We start from the raw sequence: 12,139 nt of genomic DNA, 5'->3' as shown, positions 1-12,139 counted from the left end.
GCAACCACCACACCAACAGAGAGGAAAGCCAGAATCAACCCTAAATAGTAGTATTGAGGCTGCTGATATGCCAAGTTTGCCAAATAGTCAGGCCAAAGAGGAGTACCAACCTCTGAGAGATAATAGGCACGGCCAACGAGGGTGTACCTATACAGTATTGCAAGAAACAAGACTACAGGGATTTTTAAATTTCACGACCCCAGAACATAGTACGAGATACGAGGAAATTTGAAATTTTCCTATCCCGATCTGTAAGTATATATTTCTCTTTACCCTTGATACACTTAATATGAATGATTATGTGTTTAATTGGTTGGACGTCATATGCGAATATTAACTGTGCTGCATTTTTAAGCTTGTAAACAAATTTTATGCAACGTTTAGTTTCGATGTAAATGCCGCTAGGACAGTTGAAACCCTAAACATAATTCCATTCAAATTGCTTGGTAATACATTTAGTTTGCCAATTTTGGATTTTAACATAGCCATGGGTTTCGCTGACCCTGATGATATTCAAATCGACTCGTACCATACAATTTTACTTGAGATACCTAGCGATTTTGATGCCAACTCAGCTTACTCAGATCTAACTCACTCTTTGCATCACATTTAAAATTATAAGACCTCTAAAGCCTTACCAGTGCATGAACTGGCCCTAAGATATATTCATAGATTCCTTGCTTTTAACTATTAAGGTCGAAAAGATTCTTCTTCTATCTTAACTTAGACAGAATTAGTTTTCTTGTGGTGTATGCACTTCGGTTATAGGGTCAACTTAGGATATTGGCTTGTACGAATTTTTCATGCCATAATTCAGGCCCACCGATCTTTCATACTCAACCCATACATCACATGTTTAGTAACAAACATTTTTCCATCCGGAATTGATTTTTCATCTCTCACATTTGCTTATACTATAGATCCTTTAGATGAATATTTTTTGGATTCTATGAGTTTGTTTGTCGGCACCTCTACTGCATTTTATTTTGGTCCCTTAGGTACATGAATTGCTCAAAGCAATAGAGTGTTCCGACAAACACACGATCCGACTCCTACAGAGCAAGAGGAGTTGTAACACCCTTAACCCGTATCCGTCGTCAGAATAGGGTTACGAAGCATTACTAGACTTATTTCTTAAATAATCATACATTTCATATATATTTCTCAAATCCAAATAGAAATCATTCAAATATAATCATATAGTCCCTAACACAAGCTCTCGAAGCCTAAAACAAACATTAGAAGTGGTTCGGGACTAAATTGAATACATAATAAATTTTTAGAAAAACATAGAAAATTTTCAAAGTGCAGGGGACACACGATCGTGTGCAAGGTCGTGTGCTAGGCCGTGTGAAAACTGGAGGGTATACTGACTTGTGCCACACGGCCAAGCCACGCTCGTGTGCTAGGCTGTGTGAAGCTACTAACTTGGTTTTTAAATAAACATTAAGGGACATGCGTCCATGTCACCTAGTCATGTGTCATACACAGCTGAGACACATGCCCGTGTCTCTACCTGTGTGGATAAAAATATGTTATTTTCTAAGCCACATTCCTCACCCAAATTTGCAACAACCTAAACACATCAAATAGCATATGACTATATCATTAATAAGCATTCAAACCAACCATAACCAAGTCCAAATCATGTTAACCAATACCAACAAATAACAATGCTTATAAACATCACAATTGGGCATTCAAATCATACCAATACCACATCCAAAATCACCTAATGGTCAATTTCATATATGCATTATTTTGCCTAATACTTAGCATGCTAATACATTCTCAATTTCAACCATTTGCTACCTTAAAAACCAATTTACAACAAGGCATTCACATAGCAATTATAAACTACATATCAAAGAGCTATTTATACATATTTACATAACCAAGTTTATCAAAATAAGCCCAAATCACATGGCTAAACACACATGTTTACATACCATCATATACCAAATCAGGCCATATTAAATGAGTTAATTACATAACCAAAACATATAGGCTTTCATAAACCAAATGACCTATGCATGCCATATAACCAAATTACACAAAGTTCAAAAGTACCAAAACAACGGCTGGATAGTGTGATGAGATCTCTGACAACTTCCAATCCGAGCAAGCTTCAAAATCACTATAAAATACGAAAAGGTAAACAGAGTAAGCTATTAAGCTTAGTAAGCTCGTATGGCTAATAAGTACAACTTACCATTCTTATACAATTTAAGGAAATAAACAAAACATAATGCAACTCATTTTGAATCCAAAAGCCTAACACATATTCAATCAAAAGGTTAGAGAAGAACTCACAATTCTCATAGATTCAATGCTTATAAATTCATGAACATACATGTACTAGTACATAACAATCTCTTACTCTTTCATATCATCAATATACCCATTGAACCATTTGGAATAATATCGGATACTCGAGAATCTCGCACACTAAGTGCCAATACATGGTCAAAACCATCTCAATCTCATATCTCATATAATTGCTCACTCTCGAGCTATCACTGGGTCTGCTCACACAAGCTGATGGGTAACCGCAACACATGCTGGAAAACTCAGCCACCGGTATAACGTGCAGACCAGCACCCAAAACACGGTAACCATTAATGACATGTCATTTGTATGTTATATGAATATTTTCAAGTTTTTTTTTCATTTATTTGAAGAATTTTGGATGGTCATTAGATAATTTTTCCCATTCTATAAACGTCGTCCACCATTTGAAGTTGATGGGATCTCCAATTCCAAACAAAGGGATGTCCATTTGGAGGCATCATTTTTTCCCATTTAATGAGTCTGATCAAACATTATGTGGTTTGATTACAAAAAAATCGAGCAATCAATCCACAACTTTGTTTTTCCCCCAATCTAATTCCAAACGTTGCTTTTTGTGATCTATATATAAACAAATTTAACTTATTTAAATATCATTCTATTCAATTTAACCCAAAATTCTTATTATGGAAAAATTACTATTTTCCCATAAACACTAAACAAATGTTGTTTATCCAACAACAACCATTCATTTTCTATCATCAAACATCAAAACACGTACACATTCATAAATGGTAAAACCCTATACTTTTAACAACTTTGCAACTTAGTCCTTGGGCTAGCTAGATTAAGCTACAACGACTCCAAAAACATATAAATCATTAAAAACCGAGCAAGAATACACTTACATACACAAGGAATGTTGGCTGAACCTTCAAGCTTAGCTATGGATTCTTTCTACCCTAATTTTTGGTGGTGACCTCTCAACTAAGAAGATGATAACATCTTTTACATTATTTTACTTTATTTATTTACTAATTTACTATATTAACCTTAAATATTAACCTTTGAAAACACATATATCATGTCCATGAAAGTCCAATCACTTTATGGATGGTTTAATTACAACATAAGGACCTCTACCTTAAATTTCCATAGCTATTAGACACCTTTATCTATTAGAACACAACTTTTACACTTTACGCGATTTAGTCCTTTTTATCGAATTAAGCATTTAAACAGTAAAATTTCTTAACGAAATTTTTATACAACATTACTAACATGCTGTAGACATTAAAATAATAATAAAATAAATATTTTGACCTCTAATTTGTGGTCCCAAAATCACTATTCTGATTTCACTAAAAACAGGCTGTTACAGGAGTAGCCCCTTTCTGCTATGGAAGAGAGACTAAACCAAATTGAGGCTCACCTAGAAAAAATGGAAGCCAACATCTCAAGCATCCTCACCATACTGTAAAGCAGTCACTTCCACCATCCTCTGCCTCATTAAAACATACACTGGGAGTACACTTGACACTACTTGATTTATTTATTATTGCAGATTGAGGGCAATATGGACTAAGTAGGGGGTTCATATGCTTTGCTATTTCTCGTTCTTCATTACGTGTTGATTCCCATATTGAAGTTATTCCCTAAGTTGCTTTGAAATTTCAATTCTCATGCTTAATTAACTTGAATGATTATGTGATTCATGAATAATTGCTTACTGCTCAATTTGATTGACAAGTCATTTGTAGAATTGTAAATATTATGGCTAAGTCAACATTCCATAAAAATTGTTAGTTTCTTTTTAAACTTTCCTAATAAAAAAACAAGAAAAATAATAATAATAATAAATAAATTTATATACATACTCCGCTAATAGCTTAGTTATGAGTGAAGAGTTCAGGAATGTGACCGATTGAGTAACCAGGGTGAGGTGCTTTGGTTGTCATCTCATCTCACATCAAAAGATTCAAGTGACGGACCAAAACTTGCAAACACTCCATTGATCGAGCTGCTGTTAAAAAAACTGTTTGGGACAAGCAAAATTCAGTAATCGGTGTGAGGTGCTTAGGTTGTCATCTCATTTCGCATAAAATGATTTGTCTAGTCCCGATCTAGTAAATATACGATCATTTTGCAAGTTTTATTAAAGCTTTAATTTGGTAAAATAGTTGATTTTGTTGCATAATGTTAAAATTCTATAAAAATGCTTGTTAGTTAAATTTAGCAACTACTTATTCATGCTTCACTTAAATTCTGCATTTTGCTTGGTTGTGGGATGAGACTTAATTTTAGATTAAGTTGTGAAATTGTTTCTAGCATGGGAATACATAACATGCTTGAGGACAAGCATCAGCTAAGTAGGGGGATTTAATAACAAACTGAATTTGTATGTTTAACACACCCAATTTTGGTAATTTTAACTATCGAGTCTGTAAGTTTTTGTTTAATTTTATTAGGTATGCAATTGGAGTATCAAAATTCGAGTTAACAAGTAAAACGGGCTAAATTGGAGTACAAGTAATAAAAGGGGGTCAAATTGAAAATCTTGCAAAATTAATGGCTGATCAGATTTTCTATTTGACTTCGTAAAAACTAGATTTAGAAAAAAAAATCTAATATAAAATCTGACTTTAGTGGGTTGGTTGCTAGATAATTCAGGCTAAGTTTAGCATACGAACTATATATAAATACCTTGTCTGGTAACTTGAAAAAAATACACTAGAGATTGAATAAAATATAATTTGTTTTCTCTAATCTCTTTCCTACACCTATAGCAAAAAATTGTGAGTATTCTGCCATTTCATTTTCTTTTCCTTGTTTCTTCACATTTTTGGTTCAATTGTTTCCTAAGTCCTTTCTCCTTTCTATCCTTCATCATTGCCATTAAATTCATTCCTGTAAACCAACAAAGTATGATTAATATGATGCTCAACTAATTTCCTTTTAGCTTTGGCCCATTTATTATTCTGACAAAAAAATCGTGAGATATGAACCCGCACTAAAAAACCTTTCAACACAGTATTTGTTATCTCTTCGGTTTATGGGATAATCACAATCGTCCCTTAAAGTTAATTCAATTTTAGCTCAAAGTGTATATTGGATGGGAGTTGTATTGGCGTACAGTTGGAAAATAGGGTCGGTCATTTACCGTATTCGAGTTCTCGTGAACAAATTAGTGTCTCGAATTGGAAAAAGCTAGTTGGGTTCCGTCAAGGGAGGTAGTGGTCAGATTTAAATGACCCACGTGGTTGAGGTTGTTAATTTGAGTTGGGCTTTCTAGATTGCAAGGCTATCAAAATCTTAAATTACGAGCACGTGTTACGTGGTTAGAAAATTGGCAAGGGTCAATTTGCAGGTTGTACTAAAATCGACTACACAAGGAAGAGTTGGCGGTTTAGGTGTCCTTTACTGCTATAACCAACTTATTGTTTGGAAAGGAAAATCAATTTTTCAAGGATCAATTTGATTTCGGAGTGTATTGAGGCTAAGGCTAAGCATTAATATATTTGATTCACCAATTTGATTTAATTTCCATAATTTTATTTTGCAATCATTATTGTGTTATTATTTGATTTTATATTTGTTTATTTTTATTTGATTTGTCAACTAAATTCCCCTCTTTTATTTATTTTACAGCTCTATATGCACAGGTCGTGGGCACAATAGCTGCTTGGACTTAGAAAACTAGTCACGTAAACAGGAAAATTAGAAATCACAATCCCCGTAGGATCGACCCTACTACTCTATACTACTATTTAATTAAGTTAAAGCGTAGAAAATTATATTTGGTGGTTTCGACGCCTATCAGGCATGTTGTGCCATAACCCGATATATGCATTATTTCAAACATTCAAAGCCCGACTCAACCCGTTTGTTTAGATTTATTTTTCAACAACCATTTATCCAAGTTCATTGTGCACGTGAAATAAAATATAAAATAAATAATAAATATTTTTTTCTAAAATACATGAAATTTATTTTAAAATATAATTTTTTATATATATTTTTAGAAATTTTAAAAAATATATAATTACTAGAAATATACTGTCAAAATGAAATTGGGCAAATGGTTCTCTAGATTCATTACGCACTTGAAATAAAAATTCTTAAAATTTTAAAAGAATCAAAATAATTAAAAATCTAAAATACCTAATTTTTTTTTGAAAAAATTATAGTATAACTTTTGAAATTATAAAAGTATAAATTTACTAGAAATTCTCATTTAGAATGAATTTGGACAAACGGTTCTCCAAATTTAAATGAATTTGACAACCATTTGTCTAGGTTCATTATGCACGTAGAATAAAAAATAAAGTTCCTAAAATTTATAATTTTTATTTTGAAAAATATTTTTATTACTTTTTAGTACACGTGTCAACATTTTATTGGCTATCAACCCAAAATCTAACGGTGTTAGTCAAGTACCAATAAAAATTACTAATTTGGCTTATGTTTTCCAAATTTAGGTACTAATTAGGTAAAAAAAAAAAGAGATACCAAATAAATACAAGTTGCCAAGTTAAGGGTTAGGATATATATTAACCCAATATAATATTTGATAATTTTATGTATATACATTTATTTTAGGGTAAACTACATAGATAATCACCCAACCATAAAAAAAATATTTTAGGCACCCAAAAAAATTTAGAATTTAAGCACCTACGTTACATAGTTCGATAATTTTGATCACTCTGTTAAAAATCACAAACGGCAAGTGATATGACAGTTAAAAATCATTATAATAACAAATTTAACGCACAATTTTAATTATATCAATTTATTCATAATTTTAAAAATTAACCCTCAAAATTTACAAATGGTTTCAATATTCCTAGTTTTAAAATTTGAAAGAAATATATTAAAATATATTAAAATACACAAATATATTTTTAAAAATATAATAATTAAATTAAAATTAAATTAATAAATATTAATTTAAATTTAAATTTATTTAATATAATTAAATTTATTTAATATTAACATTAATATGAAATTTAAATTTATTATTATATATTTTTGAAAATATTTATGTATTTTTATATATTTCTTTGAATTTTAGAATTAGGATCAAATTGAGACCATTCGTAAAATTTTGAGGGTTAATTTTTAAAATTATGGCTAAGTTAATATACTATGTAAAAGTTGAGGACTAAATTTGTTATTATACCAGTTTTATTAACTGTCACGTTAGCTTACTGTATGTTATTTTAATGAGAGTGACCAAAATGACGAATTATGTAACATGAATCTTCAATTGTAAATTTTTTTATTTTGAATGCCCAAAATAAAAAAATTCATAATTGGGTGCGGTTTACCCTTTATTATATATATTTCTTTTATTACAATTTTAAATATAAATAAATTAACATATTTTTAATAATTATATTATAGTATATTTAATTTAATTTCATATTAATTGCATAATACATAAAAGAAAAGAAGAGAAAACAATGTATTGTAATTTTTTCAAATATTGAATAATGAGATAATCCAATACTTTTTTTTGATACATGTAGGAATATATTAGTATTGTTTTGACTTTGGTATATGAAATTTTTGCATAATATATATCCAAATACCTTTTAAGATTAAGCATATACTCAGTGAGCATCCTTTGATATTCCTTCCAATTTCAAGTTCAAGAGAATATCCGTTCTCTGGGTGTTCCATAGGTACTTCAGATTCCTTTTACCAAATCCCCTGTTCCATGTTAATCAATAACCTTTTCCAGACCGTTTTCCGCTATAATTTATATACAACTACTACATCATGCCTACCTGTTATTCTCTACCTATAAAGCCTTCTCTCTCTCTCCTCGTTTCTTTGCCAACCATTTATGCTATTTTTCTTTTACTTTATAGTTATACCCTCCCAGTTCTATTAAAGTGTTGCCTTTTTCTTCTTTTTCATCAATACCCATTAGAGCTTCTGAAATGACTATTACGGAGGTGAGGGAAGAGGAAAATCCTCCCTTGATTGATCCTGAGAACGACTCCAGGCATCGTCGTATTGCTCTTTTTGTTGAGCCTTCTCCTTTCTCGTGATTCTCTCTCCCTTCCCTTTGTATAACTTTGTTTATCATTCTTCGGATGCAAATGATATTGTTAGTGATTGAGTGGTACATTTCATGGTTGTAATTATGTACCTTTGCTATTAGCTAAACAATCTTGGTGTACCTGTTACCTACTCTTAATATGTCAAAACTTGGCACTCACTGATTGCATTTCATTCCATGTTTGCAGATATGTGTCAGGGTATAAGAACAGGTTCCAGAATTTCATAAGATATTTAAGGGAAATGGGAGATGAGGTATGCTCGTTATATCTGTGGAGTTCTGCTTGATAATTTGTTAGCTAAATTAGTTTATAGCTGTACCTTTAGATGATATGCCATGGAAGTTTTAATCCAAGTCCCCACACTCCCATACTGGCACTTATTGTACAATGATTGTGTTTATCTCGTTATCTTTTGATTTGTTTCAAGTAATTTCTAATGGCAGGTGCTTGATTTAGCTTAAGTTCATCCTCAGTTAACAGTGGCTAGCAGTTATGACCAACAGTTTACTGTAGTTTGTAGAAATGTTCTTGAATGATGAACTAAAAGCAATGGTATTGGTCCTTATAGGTAATGGTTGTAACAACACATGAAGGGGTTCCACAAGAGTTCTACGGGGCCAAGTTGGTTGGATCAAGAAGGTTAGTGCAATCAATCAAGTTCAAGTTATAGTCTATACTTGGCTACGTAACTGTATGTTTTAACTATTTCATTAGCTTATTCCTTGGATATTCTTTCCTCCACTGTTTCTGTATATAATATTATATAATTTTCTTTCTACGAATTGCAGCTTCCCCTGTCCTTGGTATCAGAATGTGCCCCTTTCTCTGGCTCTAAGTCCAAGAATAATTTCAGAAGTTTCCCAGTTTAAGCCTGATATAATACATGCCTCTTCACCTGGGATCATGGTACACGTGTAATTGTTGCTGTGCGAGTTCTTGTTGATAGATTATTATGATTTCTTTTTGAGAGCGAAATGTTAATGAGGAAATACATTCCTGATTTATACAAACTGCATTCCAGGTTTTTGGCGCTCTTGCTATTGCAAAACTACTCTCTGTACCCATAGTGATGTCATATCACACCCATGTTCCAGTGTGAGTTTGATTCTTCTTTGGTTCACCTGTTAAATCCTTGATGCCACTCAACTCATTTGCTACTTTTTGGAAGGTTTACCATTGCAGGTTTAAAACTACTCGAGCTGTTACATGGACCTGACGCCCAAATCTAACTTTTTGTTTCATTCTACAGGTATATCCCAAGATACACATTTAATTGGTTGGTTAAACCTATGTGGTTAATAATAAGTGCGTAAGATGCCTTCTTTTCCCTCCTTTTTAGTCAATTTCCATGCCTAAGTCTGAGCAATGAGAGTTCCTTTGTCCCTATCAGAATTTCTTCACAGAGCAGCTGATCTCACACTTGTTCCATCAGCTGCAATAGCGAGGGATCTCCAAGAAGCTAAGGTAACTTCAGGTAAACATAGTATATTATCAAAATTCAAAATAGCTTTATCCAATTTAACTTGGCTTTGCATTAATCTATGTAGCTGAATCTTAGGCTAACCAGCTTTTTATATGTCAATACTTCCAGCTAATAAGATTCGCCTTTGGAACAAGGGTGTGGATTCTGAAAGTTTCCACCCTCGATATCGCTCTCATGAAATGCGATTAAGATTGAGGTGCTGTGTTTAATCTTTATTTTCTTCCTCTCCTCAATTACAGTTTTGTAATGCTATATATTTTTGCTTTATACAGCAATGGTGAACCAGAAAAACCACTAATAATTCATGTTGGACGTGTTGGAGTTGAGAAGAGCTTAGATTTCCTCAAAAGGTACCATTTATGAATTGCATGAAAAATTGTTGCTAATAGCTTCCTTTATAATCATTTGTGGTACATAATACCATGTCATAGCTGAAAAGAAGAAACAGAGAGTTCTGTTAGATTTTCATTGCAACCATTACTCTTCCAATGCATGAATTTTGCAGAATTTTAACATTGGGAATATATGATTGTACAGTGTTATGGACAGGCTTCCAGAAGCAAGAATTGCTTTTATTGGGGATGGACCGTACAGGTAATCCGTTTAATGTTCATGAATTTAACTCTACTCTGGAGGAATATCTATATCTTCTATTAGATGGCTCAGATTGAATATCGTACTCACTCCCAAAATAAGATGTGTTGTTTGCAGGGAAGAGCTAGAAAAATTGTTTAGAGGCATGCCTGCAGTTTTTACAGGTATGTTACAAGGTGAAGAGCTGTCTGAGGCATATGCAAGTGGGGATGTGTTTGTGATGCCTTCGGAGTCGGAGACGCTCGGACTTGTTGTTTTGGAGGCCATGTCATCAGGAATCCCGGTGGTAGGTGCTCGTGCTGGGGGAATCCCGGATATAATTCCTGCAGAGCAGGAGGGCAAAACCGGCTTTCTCTTTACTCCTGGCGATACTGAGGACTGCATGAGGAAACTGGTGCCCCTGTTAGAAAATAAGGAACTGAGGGAAACCATAGGCAAAGCTGCACGTGAAGAAATGGAGAATTATGATTGGAAAGCAGCCACTAAAACGATACGCAATGAACAGTACGAAGCTGCCATTTGGTTTTGGAGGAAGAAGAGAGCTGAGGCACTGGGACCTCTGCAGTGGCTTACAGAACGCCTTTTCCCATCCCCAGCAATCAACTTTAGGTGATTTAGATATATTATATAGATTTGGTCAGTAGAATTTTAAGGAATTAGCATGTTGATAGGGATTGTGAACTTGATCAGGGCTTCAAAGAGGGTCTTCTATGGTGTATCCTTTTTTTTTTTTTTTTTTTTTGCCTTTGCAATATGTTAATTTGTTGCACACTATGGACTTGAAATGATCTTTTTGAAAATATTGGAATAAAATAGAATGGTTGTTTCATTGTATGAAACTTTTAGCTAAACTTTAACGAACTAAAATTTCAATGCATATATGGTTTCCCTGCAAGAATACTTAAAAACTTCAACCCACTCATCATCTTCTCCCTTCTCTGTGATGAAAGAAGGGAAACCCTTCTCTGCTGGTCGACGCAAGCTGCCTGATACTTTTACTTTGTTTTTTTTTTAAATAAAAAAAGCCCGAGATCTCCTACATCTCGAATGGTGGGCTGTTTGGTTCCCGATCGCCTTGTGGGTCCTCTCCATGTTTTTCTTCTTTCCAGTCTGGTAATTCCTCGGGACTTTTGTTTTCTCATGCTTCATCAAGGCCCTTGCTGCGCATATAGAAAGGCGTCGTCGCTTTGGTTTCCGTTTGATTGGTTGTTGATGTGTTTTAGACTCACAGAATGGCTGATGCCGCTCCTGATGGCTATGGCTCCTCTTCTATCCGTGGTTTTAGCTGGCTCTAAGATGCCGTTGTTTTTTTCAAGCCTTTATCCCCGCATGTCCTGGTCGCACCCTCTCTAGATCACGGCGACGGTTGGGTAAGTTAGAAGCGAGTTTTTATTTTTTGGGCTTGATTTGAGCCAAGCTCTTTCTGGGCTCATTTTGAGCCTTTAGTTTTTCGAGTCAAAAAGTAGCTTTTCAAATAAAACTAATTTTTCAAATTGGCTTGAAAACTCAACCCAAAAAAATTAAAAATTGTAGCTTTTGGTTTTTTAAAAGCGAATTTAGTAGAAAAATTATAAAATTCCCTTCATTTATATTAACTAAAAAGATAAATATGATTTACATAAATTTACCCTTCATTTACAATTGGTTTATATATATATATTCAAACCTATAAGAACTTTTTACTATTTGTGCTCACCCTTTC

The 12,139-nt window shown here is 33.2% G+C and overlaps 1 protein-coding gene across 1 annotated transcript; it reads left to right on the top strand.

The window, feature by feature from the left end:
• Positions 1–7,904: 7,904 nt before the first annotated feature.
• Positions 7,905–11,276, top strand: LOC108459453 (sulfoquinovosyl transferase SQD2). The gene is made up of 11 exons (XM_017758822.2): positions 7,905–8,344; positions 8,547–8,613; positions 8,929–8,999; positions 9,149–9,266; positions 9,382–9,455; positions 9,610–9,665; positions 9,751–9,834; positions 9,952–10,039; positions 10,116–10,193; positions 10,381–10,437; positions 10,555–11,276. Exons 1-11 carry the CDS (start codon positions 8,238–8,240, stop codon positions 11,048–11,050), a joined length of 1,296 nt encoding a protein of 431 aa, XP_017614311.1. The 5' UTR covers positions 7,905–8,237; the 3' UTR covers positions 11,051–11,276.
• Positions 11,277–12,139: the final 863 nt, after the last annotated feature.

This window comes from Gossypium arboreum, chromosome 4 (genome assembly GCF_025698485.1).
Source record: "Gossypium arboreum isolate Shixiya-1 chromosome 4, ASM2569848v2, whole genome shotgun sequence".
NCBI lineage: Eukaryota > Viridiplantae > Streptophyta > Magnoliopsida > Malvales > Malvaceae > Gossypium > Gossypium arboreum.
Note: the sequence above shows the minus strand (reverse complement) of the source record. Positions and strands in the feature narration are given on the sequence as shown.